The sequence below is a fragment of the Triturus cristatus genome, chromosome 4_1 (genome assembly GCF_964204655.1).
Source record: "Triturus cristatus chromosome 4_1, aTriCri1.1, whole genome shotgun sequence".
Lineage (NCBI taxonomy): Eukaryota > Metazoa > Chordata > Amphibia > Caudata > Salamandridae > Triturus > Triturus cristatus.
In genome coordinates, this window is record NC_140585.1 from 414,692,886 (window position 1) to 414,713,145 (window position 20,260).

General features: G+C 44.0%; 1 protein-coding gene across 1 annotated transcript in view; it reads right to left on the reverse strand.

The window, feature by feature from the left end:
• The window catches only part of ZFC3H1 (zinc finger C3H1-type containing), an 844,920-nt gene that overhangs the window by 582,633 nt on the left and 242,027 nt on the right, over positions 1-20,260 (reverse strand). The window contains exon 17 of the mRNA XM_085652529.1: positions 7,416-7,547. Coding sequence (XP_085508655.1) covers positions 7,416-7,547 — 132 coding nt within the window. The remainder of the gene's footprint in view (positions 1-7,415; positions 7,548-20,260) is intronic.

The following is a 20,260-nucleotide window of genomic DNA, read 5'->3' on the forward strand; positions in this document are numbered from 1 at the left end:
AGGGATACTACCCTCAGTTTGCTATCCGGGCGAACACTCCGAAGTTGCACTGCTCTCTGTGTGAGAGTCAGGTCGCACCAGGATAGACAGCCTAGGAGAAAGTAGAAACAAGGAAAAAGGAGAACATCCTACTTATTAAAGATTGTTCACCTATTAGAGATATTCACAAATGAGTGCATCATCAAAGTATATACAGATTATATACAGAAGGGATATCACCTCCACCCACGGGTGGTGGCGTAATGGGGTCTCAACGGTAAGCTAACAGGTGCCTAGGCCAGGAAAACAGGGGGAGGGCCTGGGAAAAGGCAGTCCGTCGCCGACCGGAGTCACCCATATGTGCAGGCACTCACCGTGGTAGAGATTGAACCAAACGTCCACAGACTGAATTGGCATATATTCTATAGGTCTTAGATCACGATTGTTACTAAGATATGTTCCAAGCACTCACCTAAAGGCACGGAGAATAATGCTCCATAGGTTAGGGGACGAGCGTACACACCTTCTAGTGCTGTGAATAAAGGAATAAATGACAGGCAAATGCTAGTCAAACCACCTCCTATAAATTCCCAAGTGGTCTGAGCTGTCTTATGCACCGTATTAAATAAATTTTAGTTTCCTAAGTGCTCATAAGAGCGTTTTTACTCACAGTTTTGCTCCGGCGTGGCCTCTATACCACCTACCCCAGTCGTCCTCCTACCTGGAATGGAGAAGAAGACACACCCGCGTTTCTTAAGTACTGCCCGTGTTGACTTAATTAGGGCGGGCTCTGTATCCGGTCTTCAAACGAGGAGCAGCTGTGTTCTCCGTAGTGTCTGTTGGCCGCGCATGCGCAGAGGGTAGACAGCTGAACTAGGCGCATGCGTGTATCTAGAGAGCGTGGTGCTGGTTCACGTCTTATTGTTGCCATGGTTACGTGTCTGTAACGCACTGAGTGTTTATATATAATTAGCTAAACAGTGCTCGTGAACTATCTAAAGACGCTACAAAAAGACCCATCTGGTGTAATACACGAGCGGTCATAATGTGAATGACTCGTGTAATTAAAAGCGCCTCTTGGTACCATCGACGAAAAATCGATAGTGGACTCGAGGCAGAGGTATGCTTGAATGCGTGAGTCTAGGGGGGGATGGAGGAAGATGGGAGGGGGGGGTTATTTATGTTTATTATTCTGTGACAGGTGGCCCAGGACACCTACTCTCAACCCTCTCCCTTCAGAATGATGCTCAAAGAGGAGAAGTCTCGCGAGGGTAGGGGGGACCATAGGACATAGATGTTGTGCGGTGGGACCTCGTAGTCCGGTGATCATGGGTGTGTGGTACTGGTTTCACTGTTGATCCCTCATATAAGGTTATAGTTCAGTCCATGGTATATCGTCGTTCAGGCCCACTTCATTGGTCCGGAGGCGATGTACCCAGCGTTGTTCTCTTCGTAGAAGGGTGTTGTTGTTCCAATGTTGGTTGTTTTCCAATATTGTCCACTTGATGTCATCACATGTATGTCCTTTTTCCATGTAATGGTTCGTAAGTCTGGTTGCTGTTCTCCCCCGTCGGATCGTGCTTCTATGTTCGTTTATCCTTAGTTTCACCTGTCTAGTGGTCATCCCTACGTAGCGCAGTGTACAGGGGCAGGTGATGAGGTACACACAGTTTTTTGTATTGCAATTCGTGTGGCTCCGTTGGTCCCACCTGATTTTTTCCAGCTCCAAGTGTGTAGTATGTTTGGTGAAGGGACATGCACTACAGTTGCCGCATGGGTAGTGGCCTTTGACAGCAGGGAGGGACCATAGGGTGGGTTCCTGCCGTATGGTCTTCACGCGTGGTCTCGTGTTGATCAGTTGGTCGCGTAGGTTGGTGGTCCTCCTGAACGCAAATCTGGGGCGCTCCAGCATGAGATTACCTGTGTTCAGAATTCTCCTTGATAGGGATGCAAACCAGCAACATTTTTTGATTTAGTGGAAGTGTTAGTTCCTCCAGGTTATAGAAAAGCTGCCAATCACGAGAAAGTAAGCAAATTGACGAGCAACAGCCAATAAACTCATGGTGGTTGCTTTAGTGAGGCTCTTCCTATACATTTATATAGTCCTATACATTTATATCTTTTTTGCACTTTCAACATGATTGATGTAAATGTCCTTTGTCAAAGACCTGGCCAGAGTATAACACGCAGGCACAGGGGTTGTCACCATATAGGCACTGGGACAAGACTCCTGGATAGTGAGAGGTAAAGTGTAATTTGCCTGCCAAGGGCACTGCTGTTATTGGAGTCAAGGAGGGGGGGGGGGGGGGGTCTTTATCAGGGACCCAGTGCACTTTCAATAAAAAGATCAGTACCAGTGAGCAAAAAGTAGGGGTAGCCAGGTCAAAAAGATGCATTTTCCTACACTTACCTTCCTCCGCCGGATTCCACAGGCCCCTGATGAGGCTTCATGTGTGTTCCCCTTACCGTGGGGAATGCATCTGAGGATGGGCCGCTGTTGGAGTTGCAGTTTGAAAGGTCTCGCCATGGTACTGTGCTCTGTGTTCCATAATGTTATCTCTTTGTGAATCCTCTGACAACCACTAGATCCTCCCAACTTCCAGGGGCTTTTGACCATTTGTTCTGGACCCGTTCCTGGACTAAGCACATGTGCAGTCTGGCATGTGGTCTGTGTTGAATCAAGAATCCAATTAGATTATTAATCGTTCTCACTGTCAGATTGCTACTTCTGGTAGAGGTAACTTCGTGCTTACAAAGACTAGTTTCTATTGGGTATACTCTTGCTCTCTTTGAAATTTGGGTCAGTCCCAGGAACACTTTCTGTTCTGGAATTGGGGAGGATTTGTCCAGGTTTACAATTAACACAAGTTTTTGCACTGTTTGCATTATAATGGGATTGCTCTCCATACGCAAGTGTTGAGAGCTCTACTTTACCAACCAATCGTCAAGTTAGGGGTAAACAAGTATCCTGTCTCCTTAGGAACGCGGCTACCATGGCCACGTAGTTTGTGAAAAACATCCGTGCAGACTTTATGCAGAAAGTTAACACTTTAAATTAATTGTGTTCTTTTTCCACAACTAACCAGAGGTACTTCCTGTGGCAGTGATTTATTTGAACTTGCAGGTAAACATCCTTTAGATCTAAAAAGAGGAAAATACATGGCCATGAAAGGAGGAGTGAAATGACCCCCTGTAGTGAAATCATTTGGAAGCGCTCAATTCGGTCTAATTTCGGCCTTAAGGATTGGGCTGGTTTTGTTACAAGAAGTATGCAGAGTGTGTGTCCCCAACCGCCTCGTTTGAGTTTGCTCTTGGTTGCTCTTTGTATTATTCATTTTTTAATCGGAAAGAACTTTTTTTTATATAGAGTTTTATATAGCGCGAACTAGACCCGAGACATCAGGTATCGGAGCGCTTTACATGAGCACCAGTTTTGTTACATGAGGACACGTTAATTTTTTGTTGGGCACGGGGAGATTAAGTGATTTGCCCACAATCACAGAATGTTTAGCGTCAATGCTGAGACTTGAACCCGGTTTCCCAGCTTCAAGGTTGACCGCTCTAGCTGAAAGGCTACATTCTCTCCCCAATTCTGATGGACAGAATGCAGAACAATGTAATACATTCATCCCAGTACAGAGATCTGGGCGTGAATCCATTGTTTCTTTGCTCCCCGTGCCATTCCAGCTTGAACCCAGCCATATGCAAATCAGTCTTGACTCTCCTGATTTACATATAGCTGGGTCTGAACGGGGGTGGCGAAGTGAGCTAAAAAACGATGGATTCAACCCACATCTGTGACTGGGGGCGAGTGCCTGAAAATTTTCCGCGCTCTGTCCATCATCTCCTTGAGTTTGCTTTGTTCGCCCTAAGTTGGCAGGGTATGCCCAGATAATGGATCCCTGGCTCACTTTGCCACTGGATTCAAGCTAGCCTGGCTGATGAGCGGTGTTACCGGGTCCCAGGATGCTTGTTTCCCGTTCAAGGAAGACCTGGTTTGGCAGTTCTAGCTGGACTGTTCCCATGAGGCACAGGGTCAAGAGTAAATTTGCATATATCTAGGTCTTTACTTGAGTGGCAAAATGAGCTCAAGAACAATGATGGAGTGGGTGAAAAGTTTCAGCGCTCCGTCCATCTTCTCCTTGTGTTTGCTTCATTTTTTTTAATGAGATCCTTTACTTCCTGTTAGGTGGAGTATCTACTCTATGGAGTGTACTTTCCCTAGCTGGTATTGGTGGAATTGTTGGCAATGTTTTTTCCTCCTGCCTTTGCCTTTTCGTACTGCTAAAGAAGGTGCTGCATTGTCTGCTTTATTGCCACCCACTGCTGGTGGCAACAGCAATTGAGGAGTGCAGCGAAGTTGGCGATTCTCCATTGAATGGCCAATGTTTGATCTCACCATCTCCATTCGCTTACTTTCTTTATCAGGAGTTGTAGTGTAGTTCCTATTTCCCTTATAGGCTCTGCGCATTGGAATAATATACACTATAGTTGTGGCATAGGACTGAGGTCAGTATGCCTCTATCGAGTACATTAAACTTAATTACTTTGTGTGCCAGCTAACTCAGAGGCCACTAGAAACAATTTGAATAAACAAGAAGGGAGTAGTTTCTGGCAACAGCATAAACATGACAACTTTGTTTCCCTTAGAATCGGAACATGTCTCAGAATAGTGGAAACAGAGAACAGTTTCACTCAATCATGCATGCTTAGTTTCTTCAGAGTGACACAGAAATAGATAGGCATTTCAATAAAAAGGATTTATTGAACAGTCTTGTTTCTCATGTAAGATATGAGCTGTTACAATCGCAAGACAGTATGCAAGATATAATGCGTACAGCATAAGCAGTAAGAAGAAATACTGCACTAGCATTGTCTTCTAGCTACGACATATATTCATATACACATACATAAATAACAGACTAAAAAGTGGATACTCGTCTGATGAGTCTAAATAGTTCTACCCCAGTGTACCTAACCTAAGTGTAGTACAAAGTAAGAAGTAGGTGCTGTATTCTATAGTATGGTATGCTATTGTTTTCCATATGCCAAGTTAGTATGCCAAGAGTCCCTATAGGTTCTAGTCCGCTCCATACCTTAGAATGAGAGGTGGGAATCTCTTTCCTGGTCTCAAACTAACACCCCGCGAAGGGAGTCCGAACACTGGAAGCTGGATTCCCTGCGAGCAGGGATGACAGCGTCTGGTCAATGCGTCAGGCTGGGACTCAAATTCCTTCCGAACTTGCTGTGGCGAGCTGTATCGAGCTGTGCAGTCGAGCCGTGGTTTGCCATGGTAAGTGAAGGTATATTTATACCTGGAAGGTCCTTAGGAATGTTAGCATTGACGTAAAGTCGGCCAGAGGGAAGACTTCATGAATGAACCCCTAAGGAATAGTAGTTCATGCATAATAGATCAGTTCTTGGAGAAATCAATAATCCTAGCTAGGGACAGTCCCAAAGGCTTAAGGGTCTGGCTTCTAAGAACTCGTTGTGCCGTTGGGATGGACGGATGTAGGTGACCATGCCTGTATTTGGATAGCATGGCTAATGCCTAAATAAGGACTGGGATTCTATGCCTAAATAAGGGCAATGCGAATTGTGCCTATATAAGGACATGATTTAGGAAAACCTATATATGGACATCTAAATCGAAACTCTGATTAGTGCGATTCTGCACCCTTCAGCTGCATGGTAACCTTATGTTACTTCCTAGGGTCCGCTTTTATCAACAAGTTCCTTTAGGCCTCTAGTCTCTCAATGTCAATCACCCTTTCTTCGGCATCTGATCCAGCTCGATTTCTTTGGTTTCTTCTTCGTCGCTGGGCAGGCCCAGATTTTTGAGTGAGGTTGGTTTCTTTTTTGCCTCCATCATTGCGTAATATGTCCAACATTATTTTTCTCTCACCTTCAGTGGTTTTGATTGGAACTCTCGTAGACCACACTTCTCGGCGCACTGCTCCCTTGGAAGCCAGAGATTGCATATTTTGTGGGGATCATTCTGCGCAATTTGTGGTGGTATTTGTGGTAGAATCTAGATGCGGTATTGTCCATTTGCACTCACGCCTCCTCCTCTGTGCATTCTCAGACCACGCATTCTTGTACCAGTCGTGATTTTTCATTGGGAACCGGTTACAGTGTCCTTGTGATTGGATTTTAACGATTTGTCGAATTTGCTACAAATCCATCAGATCTCCTCCGTTTGGCATCCAGACCCAATGGCTGAAAAAAATGTAAAGATGACGACCACACATGGGAATTTCCAGGGCGCACATCTGATTTGTCAGGGGGCTGGACATACCACCAAATGGCGGTCAATGGCAACTCACAGAACAAAAAAAAAAAACCTGAATAATTTCTCACCCAATTATAATAATGTACAGAATGTGAATCCATAAAAGATTCATGCAGCTGAACACATTCAGTGACAATTTGATATTTCATTATTTCATTTTTTGCTCTACATATACCTGAACGATTAAGTGCTTGTTGAATTAGTCACTAGTGAGCCAACTACCATTTCGTACATATTTTTAAAAAACATTCGTGTCAGGTTATTGGTAAGGATCAACCTTCAAAGAAAACGGTTTAATTCAGTTTTCAAAAAACACAAAATAACTAAACCACCATTAGTGACCACTGTTCTCACTTGGTTCAAATTATTAGCAGTAAATATCCCTCCTCATTTACCTACAAACAAGTGGCTGTTTAGCAGATATCTGGGCCAACCACACTGTTGAGCTCTCCAATAAGCAACCTGCTATAACAAGATTTGGAAAAGTCTATAGCATGGGTAAAAAAAATGCTTTTTGCCGGACGCATTTTCATTGACAATTAAAAAGATAGGAAGATGATGCAACCGCTGTTCGTGGTACAGTCATTCTGTTGGTATGTGGATGCATCATCACAACGGAGGTGAGGGGGCAAATGGGGGTTGGGGAGCAGGTTCGGGCAGCAAGTTGTGGAGAGCACAAGGGGGATGTTGAGAAAAAAAGCTGTTAAGAGTGTGAGCAGGCATGAGAAAAAGAGGAAACAGAGCGTGGAAGGACTATGAGAGAGCAGGAGATGACCATAAGAGGGAGACAGGTGGAACACACATGCATTTTGACAGGCTTAACCAAAAATAAAGTAATTCCCTAAAAGTGAGCAGCCAGCAAATAAGAATCAAGGAAATGGGTGACAATGAAGCCAACCAATGGTAAACAATGAGGGAGGGTGGGCTGCATGCATCTGCAAGTTCTTGATAAGCTCACAATAGGTCTTCTGCAACCAGACAGCTTGCGCTTTCGGGTAGTCTCGATATCATTAAAAAATGTACCAACAGTACCAAAGTACTCTCATCCTAAGAACTTTTAGAAAAAGTGCAACACTGCAATAAGTTCACTTAAGACAAATTTGTAATTAGTATATACAAGTATAATGCATTGAAATATACTTACCACTGGCAATCATCATCATTACATGTTCCGGTTAAATCAAAACGGCAAAAACACTTTTTTGGTTCAATCATATTACTGTAGGACACTGAACTGAGATACAGTCTCTCCTTTGTACGGAAATAGGGACTAAACCTTGAGAAGAAAAAAGTGTGATGAAATTTCGGTACATAGACGGTGGCAGGTAAACATTAGCAGCAATGAAGAACTATTTGATATTTTCATTTATCTGCACAACCCTCACTCAAATATGAGCAGACAACATGCCAGAACACTGAAACATAAGTGGGAACGTCAGGGAGATAGAGGCTTACGAAACAATATGGTAACAATGCAACACTGTTAAGTGACATACGGAACGCGTTACCTGTAACTGCGGTTATCCAGTATTGCTATCTTTCACAGATTCACATGCCTGAATCATTCCCCGTCGTCGGGATGGGAGTCCCCGGTAAATAAACAACGCAATGTCTCAGTAGACATATAGAGTAAGAGGCCCAAAAGGCCTTATCTTAGTAACATCCACGTCCTTATGTAAAAAGGACCAAAGTTTGGCGATTAGCCAATCAGCTAGCACCACCCTCTAGAACCTTCCTGGAAGGAGCTCTAGTCCCTCAGATGTTCTTAAGAACAGTGCTAAGTAGTTGTATCACAGAGATCCAAGAGAGCCCTTCCAGGGGAGGTGGGTGGGTTGCATGTGAATCTATGAAAGATACCAATACTGGATAACCGCAGTTACAGGTAAGTAACGCGTTCCTTATCCAGTATTAGGGTACCTTTCATAGATTCACATGCCTGAATCAGAATAGTATATTTTAAAGAACAAAGGTCCTTAGCATAAGAGTAAATAGTGAAAGCATTTCTACATAGACTACAATGAGCACTATGAGTAGTCTTCCAATGTCCAGCCAGACAAAGGAACATTTATTCAAACAAAATAAAAGGGGAATGAACGGAATAAGGGAAACAACAAGGGTGGAAAAGGGCACAATCCTGTACCGAGCTTGGAAGTAAAGGGATGGAAAGAATGGAAACAAGAAAGAAATAACAGGCAAAGAAATTAGTTGATTGAAGAGCAAAAAGTGGCTTACATTACACGATAATCTTAAGTAAGCTCATACCAGCGAACAACACAATAGAATTTACACAGTGGTTAAATTGTGGTGTTTGCTAAACAAGTCGACGTTTCGATCCCTAGCTCTTAATACTGTGGGATCATCATCAGGACTAGAATGTGAACTGTTGCCTGATAAGTTGTTTGAAACAGCCTGTAAAGTTGTGAGACAGGAAAAAAGGAAAAAAGAAAATATACAAGATTTAAACAGTAATTATGGTCCACCAATTGTTGAGCATATCTAGTCGACAACCGTTCGGATAATGTAGAACATATATACATATTAAGAAGAAAGTAGGGTGAGCGTGGTACTCAACATGCGGACAAGAATGACAACGTTGCTGTGTACTTCAGCACGCAGTACCAGTGGAAGACCCATATGGTCAACGACTGTGAAGGAGCAACATTGTATGTGTCCATCCTGAGACAGTCACGAGCCTCCCTCTTTGCATCAGGCACCCGCAGAGCCGCTCGCCAGGTCAGTGCACTATGGTTGCTTGCAGGTGTGTACCGCCATCACTGCGCCGCTTCTTGTCACACCACCACACCCCGCAACCTGTGTCAGCATTCATAAACGTTTTACACTCCGAACGCACCAATTTTTCTAGCGAGCATGTACCGCCAACAACGCGCGGCTTCTTGTCATACCACCACAATTGTCATAGTCCACAACGTATTTTCTCGGAACGGCACTAAGCACCCTCCTGTTTCATCTCCAGGCATGCTTGACACCACCCTTCGCCAACCGCATACGCCCTCTTGACATCCCTCTCACTGCCAACACTGGGCATTTACACATCTAATGTTGCTCCTTCACCGTCGTTGACCATATGGGTCTTCCACTGGTACTGCGTGCTGAAGTACACAGCAACGTTATCATTCTTGTCCGCATGTTGACTACCACGCTCACCCCACTTTCTTCTTAATGTGCATATATGTTCTACATTATCCGAACGGTTGTCGACTAGATATGCTCAACGTTTGGTGGACCATAATTACTGTTTAAATCTTGTATATTTTCTTTTTTCCTGTCTCACAACTTTACAGGCTGTTTCAAACAACTTATCAGGCAACAGTTCACATTCTAGTCCTGATGATGATCCCACAGAGCTAGGGATCGAAACGTCGACTTGTTTAGCAAACACCACAATTTAACCACTGTGTAAATTCTATTGTGTTGTTCGCTGGTATGAGCTTACTTAAGATTATCGTGTAATGTAAGCCACCTTTTGCTCTTCAATCAACTAATTTCTTTGCCTGTTATTTCTTTCTTGTTTCCATTCTTTCCATCCCTTTACTTCCAAGCTCGGAACAGGATTGTGCCCTTTTCCACCCTTGTTGGTTCCCTTATTCCGTTCATTCCCCTTTTATTTTGTTTGAATAAATGTTCCTTTGTCCGGCTGGACATTGGAAGACTACTCATAGTGTAGTCTATGTAGAAATGCTTTCACTATTTACTCTTATGCTAAGGACCTTTGTTCTTTAAAATAAGCAATTACCCGAGGTCCTTAGGCTACCAGATCGGGTCCCCTTGTTATTTCTCCTCACACTGAATCAGAATAGTAAGCAATGGAAAGCATATTTCGCAAGGTACAGCATATAAACATTCACAGATAACATATCCATGTGAAAAAATAGAAAGTACCAAAAAACAATGACAGAGGCATAAATCACAGTAGAGAAATGTGCGTAAAGTGGAAAGGATGGTGGGATGAAAGAAAGGGCTCACCTCTAATTAAATAAATGACGGAGCACCACTTGACCCACTGCAGCATCCTTCATGAGTTCCGTATCCAAGCAGTAATGCTTGGTGAATGTATGCGGCGTCTTCCATGTGGCCGCTCTACAAATGTCCACAATGGGCACTCCTGCAAACAGTGCCATGGAAGTAGACATTGCCCTCGTGGAATGGGCACGAAATGTTGAGTAGTGGACGCCCTGCTTGCTGGTGACAGAAGGTAATGGCTGAAGAGATCCAGCGAGAGATACTTTGTTTGGTTAGTGGTAGCCCTTTTCTAGGCCCACAGTACGCTACGAAGAGTTGGTTAGACTTACGAAATGGTTTCGTTCTGTCAATGTAAAACTTTAGGCAGCGCTTAAGGTCCAAGGAATGCAGGGCTTTCTCTGCTGCTGTCTGCAGATTTGAAAAGAATGAACGCAGCACGATAGGCTCGTTAAGATGGAACTGTGAGGGAACTTTAGGGATAAACTTTGGATTTGTTAGAAGAATGACCCTATCCTGTTTGAATTGAAGGAAAGGGTCTTGGATTGAAAAAGCCTGGAGTTCCCCCACTCGCCTTGCCGAGGTAAGGGCCAGAAGGAGCGCAGTGTTCCAGGAGAGATACTTAAGATCTTCTCTGTGTATTGGCTCAAACGGGTGTTTCATGAGTTGAGCCAGAACCGTGTTGAGATGCCAAGCCGGAGGTACAGGTTTTACTGGAGGGAATGTTCTAAACAGTCCTTTAAGAAATTGCTTAATAAGCCTATGAGACCACAGAGAAGGACCTGTAGAGGATCTCCTGAAGCGCGATATTGCTGCCAGGTGAACTTTAACCCGTTCCCCGCTCATGACGGAACCACTCCGTCATGAGCCACGGGTGCGCTGTGCTCATGACGGAGTGGTTCGGTCATGCTGCGGCCGTTAGCGGCCGCTCCTCCCACGCGGCGCTAATTCCCCGCCTGTGCGGGCGATTAGCGCAGTGGGTGGAGTCATGACGGAACCACGCCGTCATGAGCACAGCTCTCCCGTGACTCATGACTGCGTGGTTCCGTCATGAGCACAGCGGCGCCGTCAACCCCCCCCAGCGCTGCGGCGGAATTCGCGCCGCAGCGAAGGGGTTAATGGAGGCATGAGCTAGACCAGATTTTGCCAGATGTAGAAGGTACAGCAATATTTGTTCCGGTGTGGAAGAGAGGGTGTAATTTTTTGATTTGCACCAGATACAAAACCTTTTCCATTTTAATGAATACGTTCTGTTGGTACTATCTGCTCGGGCCCGAGCTAGAACTTGTCTACAATCAGGAGGAATGTCTAAACACTGAAACTCTCTGAACCAAGGAGCCAAGCTGATAATTTGAAAGATGACGGATCCGAATGCTGGACTTGTTGGTTGTTGAGCGTTAGAAGAGATGGAAACGGTTTCAACCTGATCGGCGGTTCCAGGGACAGAAGGTGAAGCTCTGTAAACCAATGTTGGCGTGGCCAAGCTGGAGCTATCAATATGAGTGTGCAGGGCTCTGCTTTCAACTTCTGGAGAACCCTGGGAATCAGGGGAATTGGCGGAAAGGCGTAGGCAAAGACGTTGCACCATGCAATCGAAAATGCATTCCCCAGAGACCCTTGCTGGGGATGCCAGCTTGCAAAGTGTTGGCATTTGGCATTCTGCTGGGTAGCGAAGAGGTCCAGAAGAGGGGTGCCCCATCGAGCGAATATGCTGTTGAGGACCGGCTGATCCAACTCCCACTCGTGGCATTCCGCCTGCCTTCTGCTCAGAATCCGCCAACACGTTGTGGGCGCCTGGAACATACTCTGCTCGGAGAGAGATGTTGTGACTCATGAGAGAGTGTCCGAGAACGAGTCCCACCCTGTTTGTTCAAATAGTGCATTGTCGTGGTATTGTCCGTTCGGACAAGCACTAGGGAGTTTTTGATTCGTGGAAGGAAAGCCACCAGAGCGAGATGCACTGCGCGCAGCTCCAGAAGATTTATGTGAAGTGCCTTCTCGGAAGGGGACCACTTTCCGCCAGTTCTTGAAGGAAAGCTCCCCAGCCTTCTAAGGAGGCGTCCGTGGTGATATGTGGAGCAGCAGGAAGCAAGAAAGGCAAGCCTTGAGAAAGGTTCTGGGTGCAAGTCCACCACCGTAGAGCCTTTTTGATCGCAGGGGTCACCTAGATGAGTTCGAAGGACCCCGTACACTGGACCCATTGACCCGACAGCGCTTCCTGAAGAGGCCGCATGTGAAGGCGACAGTGCGGAACTAACAGGATGCAAGAAGACATCATCCCGAGTAGGGACTTGAAGAGACGCACTGACAGCGTCTTCTTGGACCTTATACGGAGCGCCAATGAATGAAGTTTGTCTTTGCGTTCCTGTGATGAAAACTCCTTCCTCTGCATGGTGTCTAGGGTAGCACCCAGAAAACTGATGCGCTGGGAAGGCTGAAGGACGGACTTGTCCCGATTGAGCGTCAGCCCCAGACAATCTAAAAGCCTCAGAAAGGCGCTGGAAGACCTGGACGCGCCTCCTAGAGAGGGTGATTTGACGAGCCAGTCATCCAGATATGCGAAGACTCGATGGTGATGTTGTCGTAGGTACGCAGCCACTGGAGCTAGACATTTGGTAAAAATGCGTGGCGCCGATTTGAGTCCAAACGGCAGAACCCGAAACTGGTAATGCCTGCCCGCCACCATGAATCTCAGATATTTCTTGTGCTTGCGGTGTATTGGAATATGAAAATAGGAGTCTTGCAGGTCTAAAAACACCATGTAATCGTCCGCATTGAGAAGTTGTAACACTTCCTGAATGGTGACCATACGAAACGACTTTATTCAAAAACTTGTTTAGATCCCTCAAGTCCAATATAGGTCTCCATTTCTTGTCCTTTTTTCGAATGAGGAAAAAAACGGGAGTAAAACCCCTTTCCCTTTTGACCTGGGGTAACCCTCTCGATAGCTCCCTTCTGGAGCATGAGTGCCACCTCCAGGAGTAAAGCACGCACATTTTTGTGAAGCTTAGGACGGGGAGGGGTTTGGGGAGGAATCTGGATGAACTCTAGAGATTGTCCGAATTGAACTAATTGTAGAACCCAATGGTCCGTAGTTACTTTTTTCCAATTTGTGAAAAAATGGGAAATTCTTCCTCCAACTTTAGAGGGCGGAGAGGAGTTGGAGACCGGCGGTAGTTGAAAGTCATTGCCGGTGAGCGGCGTCCTTTTGACTCCCTCCCTTGCCACGAAAGGAAGATTTAGTGTAGGAGGGTTGTTGACGCTGCTGATATTGCGAACAGTATTGCTGAGAGGAAGGGAAGGAAGATCGGTGTTGGAAATCTCCTCGAGTCGGTTTGACCTCTCCCTCTTGAGCCTCAAAATGAAGGGTTCCGGAATTGTAGGGTACCCAATGCCCTAGCGGTGTCGGTATCCTTCTTAATAACAAAATGGGTGGTAGAGGCACTCAGAGTTCGTGTTTGTGACAATGTTTTACTCGTTTAACACTTATTTTGGATAGCGTGCTGTGGAGTGGATTCCAACAGTCATGGATTCCTGACACTTCAAACCTTCAATACTAGGACCGGTGAGGCCCTAATCTCCACGCACAGTTGCGTTTAGGTGGATACCTTGAAACTTCTCAAAACTGTAGTTATTCTTAAACAGACTCAATCCAACATTGTGGTGAATAAATGAAAAAATTTTCGAAGCAATATCTCAATGATTATAGCAATTTATTCATTGCAAAAGTAATTGTTGATTAAATCTTCATTCATTTCTTCGTACAAATCCAAATTACACTCTTACAAGAAGTTCACTTTTTGTAAATGCCCAATGCATTTCGAGCCAACCGGCTCTTCGTCAGGGGCTAAGTATCTAAAGAAATAAATAAACAGTATATATTTACACGATAAACGTTACAATGATGGCAAAACATCAGTTTGCAAATACATGATCAAACTCAAAATTTCATAACAACATTCCATGCTGAAACACGACTGGGTAGTAAGTTCAGTGACCGAATAATGACCCAAAATGACCATCACCAGGAAATGTTTGAATAAAGTTGTGTAAATAGTGAAGAAAGCGAAAAAAACGAAAAAACCCAATGAAACTGTTACCTTGTAGATCAATGAAAAATCGCTGTTCAAAACGAAGAATTCAATCTGAAAACAGAACACACTGAAATGTCGTTTCTAAACAAAGAGAAAGAAACTGACAAAAGCGATAAGATGAAAAATCAAATGAAAAATCTTATCGACACAGTACAACGTGGTCGATTCAGTGAAGAGGAAACCTATCCGACTGCTGGTTCAAAAAAATCACCAGGTGAAACTCATAGCGGCATGATGGGAGCATGCGCTTATATCAGAGCATATTAGACATGAACGAGGTGACTAAACAACGATGGGTAAAACTATCACGAGAAAGAAAACTACAATGAAAATAAACAAGGTGACTAAAAATACGCAGGCTCTAATCTAGGTTAAGGCTAACTCCTCTATTGAAAATGAACGAGGTGACTAAAAACGAGATAGATGGTGCCGCCATCTTGGAAGAGAGCGCAAAGAACCCATAGTGAAAAAATACTGTATTAATGGTAGAAGAATGGTAAAAAATACAAAATATACCGCGAAAAATTAAAGCATATATTGGTGGGGTCACTGGTCAGGGTAATCTAACCCAAGAAGAATGGTTAATCACATTGGTATATGTGAATATGCAGTACTATCCTGATACAAAAAAAGCTCTAGCACACATACATCATAAATAACAAGCATAGTCTATTTTGTCATTGATGCCTTTTTCCATTAAGGTGTCCAAACGCTTGATCCAATAGGTCTCCCTCTGTAGGAGACTTATCTAGTCAGATCTGTGTCTTGACGTTGCTCTACTCTTTCTAGCACAGAGAATCTGAGTTGGGCGATACTGTGCTTTTCTTCGTTCCAATGCATAGCCAAACTGCTGTGTTTATTGAATGTTCTGATTGTACTTTTGTGCTCAGATATCCGTGTTTTAATTTTTCTTTCGGTTTTGCCCACATACAACTTGCCACATGGACATTTGATGTAGTAGATGAGTTTGTTTGAATTGCAATCAGAAGTGTGGTGAAGTTGAATGATTTCTCCAGTGCATGGATGATTTAATGTGTTACTGATGATAACATTATTGCAATGGATGCAGTTATGACATTTACTCATTCCTTTGTAAGCGATGTTTCCTTGCTTAATTGGAGTATTGATAATTTCTTTAATATTTTTTGCGCGTTTATAAGCAAACATGGGAGGGTCTTTAAAAATGTTGTGAAAATCAGGCTCATTCTGTAACAATTCCCATCTTTTAATGATGATGTTCTTCACTTTACCAGATACTGTAGAGTATTTTGATACAAACACTTGTCTAGTTGTCTGCTTTCGTGGTCTGCTTAATAAGAGACTGTCTCTGTTGAATTTGGATGCGCGTTGTTTGGCTGATTCAATCACTTCTATAGGGTATCCCCTGGCAAGATACATCTGCTGTTGGAGTGATAAATTCTTCTCCGTATCCTCTGCAGTGGAGCAGATCCGTTTTATCCGCAAGAATTGAGACAATGGTAGGTTGTATTTTAGGCTGTTGGGATGGAAACTTTGGAAATGGAGCGCACTGTTCACATCTGTTTGCTTTTTGAAAACCTCCGTTTTTATGTGACCTGCTTCTTTGGTGAGAATGACATCAAGAAAAGAGATGTGCATTGTTGCTGCAAATAAAAATCATTATTCCATGCCAGCTGAGTGAGGGATCGAAGTATATAAAGACTTGTTTAATCCACCAATGCGGCCCATAGTAACGGGTTGTGGAACCATCTTCGAGCCCTTGGGACACTATATTGACTACTTCCTACAACCGCTGGTTCAAGAATGGCCCTCGTATATCAAAGATACGACAGATTTCTTATTAAAGCTACAGAAAATAAAGTTCATGGAAGACATCATTTTTTGCACCATAGATGTCAAGTCTTTATATACTTCGATCCCTCACTCAGCTGGCATGGAGGCGGTAGAATGGGCTCTACTGTGCCAATCTTCGCTCAGAGCAGACAAAGTGTTCATTCTGGAACTTTTACATTTTTGTTTACATCACAGTTACTTTTATTGGAATAATGATTTTTATTTGCAGCAACAAGGCACATCTATGGGCTTTGCCGGGGCTCCGGCTTATGCTAACACCTTCATGGCTAAATTTGAATCAGACTACATCTACAAAGATATCGGATGGACTGGAAATTTACTGCTATATTGCAGATTCATTGATGATATACTTATTCTCTGGATTAACACTCAGGAAATGTTGGAAAGCAAAATTGAACAACTTAATCAAATTGATGAACACATTCAGTTTACCCATGCAATTGATCCGACAAAAATATCTTTTCTTGATGTCATTCTCACCAAAGAAGCAGGTCACATAAAAACGGAGGTTTTCAAAAAGCAAACAGATGTGAACAGTGCGCTCCATTTCCAAAGTTTCCATCCCAACAGCCTAAAATACAACCTACCATTGTCTCAATTCTTGCGGATAAAACAGATCTGCTCCACTGCAGAGGATACGGAGAAGAATTTATCACTCCAACAGCAGATGTATCTTGCCAGGGGATACCCTATAGAAGTGATTGAATCAGCCAAACAACGCGCATCCAAATTCAACAGAGACAGTCTCTTATTAAGCAGACCACGAAAGCAGACAACTAGACAAGTGTTTGTATCAAAATACTCTACAGTATCTGGTAAAGTGAAGAACATCATCATTAAAAGATGGGAATTGTTACAGAATGAGCCTGATTTTCACAACATTTTTAAAGACCCTCCCATGTTTGCTTATAAACGCGCAAAAAATATTAAAGAAATGATCAATACTCCAATTAAGCAAGGAAACATCGCTTACAAAGGAATGAGTAAATGTCATAACTGCATCCATTGCAATAATGTTATCATCAGTAACACATTAAATCATCCATGCACTGGAGAAATCATTCAACTTCACCACACTTCTGATTGCAATTCAAACAAACTCATCTACTACATCAAATGTCCATGTGGCAAGTTGTATGTGGGCAAAAGCGAAAGAAAAATTAAAACACGGATATCTGAGCACAAAAGTACAATCAGAACATTCAATAAACACAGCAGTTTGGCTATGCATTGGAACGAAGAAAAGCACAGTATCGCCCAACTCAGATTCTCTGTGCTAGAAAGAGTAGAGCAATGTCAAGACACAGATCTGACTAGAAGTCTCCTACAGAGGGAGACCTATTGGATCAAGCGTTTGGACACCTTAATGGAAAAAGGCATCAATGACAAAATAGACTATGCTTGTTATTTATGATGTATGTGTGCTAGAGCTTTTTTTGTATCAGGATAGTACTGCATATTCACATATACCAATGTGATTAACCATTCTTCTTGGGTTAGATTACCCTGACCAGTGACCCCACCAATATATGCTTTAATTTTTCGCGGTATATTTTGTATTTTTTACCATTCTTCTACCATTAATACAGTATTTTTTCACTATGGGTTCTTTGCGCTCTCTTCCAAGATGGCGGCACCATCTATCTCGTTTTTAGTCACCTCGTTTATTTTCAGTTTAGCAGCACAGTATGCACGCGAGCATTACCCCCATCTTGTTTCAGGCTTACGCGTTTAGTCACCTCGTTCATTTTCAATAGAGGAGTTAGCCTTAACCTCGATTAGAGCCTGCGTATTTTTAGTCACCTTGTTTATTTTCATTGTAGTTTTCTTTCTCGTGATAGTTTTACCCATCGTTGTTTAGTCACCTCGTTCATGTCTAATATGCTCTGATATAAGCGCATGCTCCCATCATGCCGCTATGAGTTTCACCTGGTGATTTTTTGAACCAGCAGTCGGATAGGTTTCCTCTTCACTGAATCGACCACGTTGTACTGTGTCGGTAAGATTTTTCATTTGATTTTTCATCTTATCGCTTTTGTCAGTTTCTTTCTCTTTGTTTAGAAACGACATTTCAGTGTGTTCTGTTTTCAGATTGAATTCTTCGTTTTGAACAGCGATTTTTCATTGATCTACAAGGTAACAGTTTCATTGGGTTTTCGTTTTTTTCGCTTTCTTCACTATTTACACAACTTTATTCAAACATTTCCTGGTGATGGTCATTTTGGGTCATTATTCGGTCACTGAACTTACTACCCAGTCGTGTTTCAGCATGGAATGTTGTTATGAAATTTTGAGTTTGATCATGTATTTGCAAACTGATGTTTTGCCATCATTGTAACGTTTATCGTGTAAATATATACGGTTTATTTATTTCTTTAGATACTTAGCCCCTGACGAAGAGCCGGTTGGCTCGAAATGCATTGGGCATTTACAAAAAGTGAACTTCTTGTAAGAGTGTAATTTGGATTTGTACGAAGAAATGAATGAAGATTTAATCAACAATTACTTTTGCAATGAATAAATTGCTATAATCATTGAGATATTGCTTCGAAAAAATTTTCATTTATTCACCACAATGTTGGATTGAGTCTGTTTAAGAATAACTACAGTTTTGAGAAGTTTCAAGGTATCCACCTAAACGCAACTGTGCGTGGAGATTAGGGCCTCACCGGTCCTAGTATTGAAGGTATCCTTCTTAATACCTTGTAATGCCTCATCAATATGCGGGCCAAAGAAGTTCTAGTACCTTGGTTTGTACTTCCGGCCTGAAGGAAGTTGCCTTCAACCAACCCTGGCGCCGTAACACAGCTGCGCCCGTTAGTTGTCGAAATCCGGTTTTAGCAATATCCATTGTGCAATCTATAATTTCAGAGGCAGATCTCTCCCCCTCCAGTAAGATCTTGGAACACCCTATCTGCCCAGATGAGCTGCGACCACCGCCATCACTTTAGTTAACACCCAAGGGGCACTGGTGAGGCCGAAGGGGAGCACGGTAAATTGAAAATGCTCTTGGCCCACCGTGAACCGCAGGTAACGCCAGTGGGCCGGCAGGACGGGGATGTGGAAATAAGCGTCCTGCAAGTCCAACGCTACCATCCAGTCTCCAGGGCAGCCAGAACCCGAGCTAAGGTGAGCATCTTGAACTTCTCCTTCCGGAGGAAGGCGTTGACGCTCCCGAGGTCCAAGATAGGGCGTAGGCCCCCTTTGCCCTTCTTGGGAACCAGAAAGTAGTGGGAATAACAACCATGACCTACTTCTGGACCAGGAACGCGCGCGATGGCCCCCTTGGCCAAGAGGGCCGTAACTTCCTCCTGCATTAGTTGCAAGTTATCCCCAGAAATTCAGTGGCACTGCGGTGGCATGGCTGGATGGGTCGCCTCGAAGGGGAGGGAGTAGCCCCTTCGGACGATTTGCAGCACCCACCTGTCAGACGTGATGGAACGCCAGTGGAGCAGGTGATGGCGAACTCTGCCTCCCACTGGCGTGGAATGGGCCTGAAAGTTCGGATAGGAGGGCTTTGAGGCGGATGCTGCTGGGGTAGATGTGGACGGACTGGCACGTTGTTCCCCCTGTACCGCCTCGGCGAAACTCACGTCCGCGACTGCATGGAGGTTGGTTCTGCGGCCTGTGGCTAGGCGGACGTGAGGGGGCGCCCCTTCCTTGGCCACGAAAGGGGTGTGAGAAAGTGCCCTCTTTCTTGCATGGTATGCCCACACTTTTTGCTAAATGTACTTTGACTGAGTGTACCCTGAACTCCTGCCAATCAGGTGCCCAGGGCCTATGTTCCTTCCTTAAAACACACAAACTCCAAATTGGCAAACCCTGGCCACATGTCAGCCCCTAGTAAATGGTTCCCTAGGTACCCAGGGCCTTGTGACCAGGGAAGACCCCTAAGGGCTGCAGCACTCATTGTGCCACCCTTAGGGGCCCTGTACCCTTACACACACACACTGCCTTTGCAGGCTGAGTGTCTGGCTGCAGGACAAAATGAAGAGTCGACATGGCACACATCTGTGTGCCATGCCCAAAACCCACACTGCCAAGACATATGTCAGTCACCCCTCTGGCTGGGTGCCTTATGCCC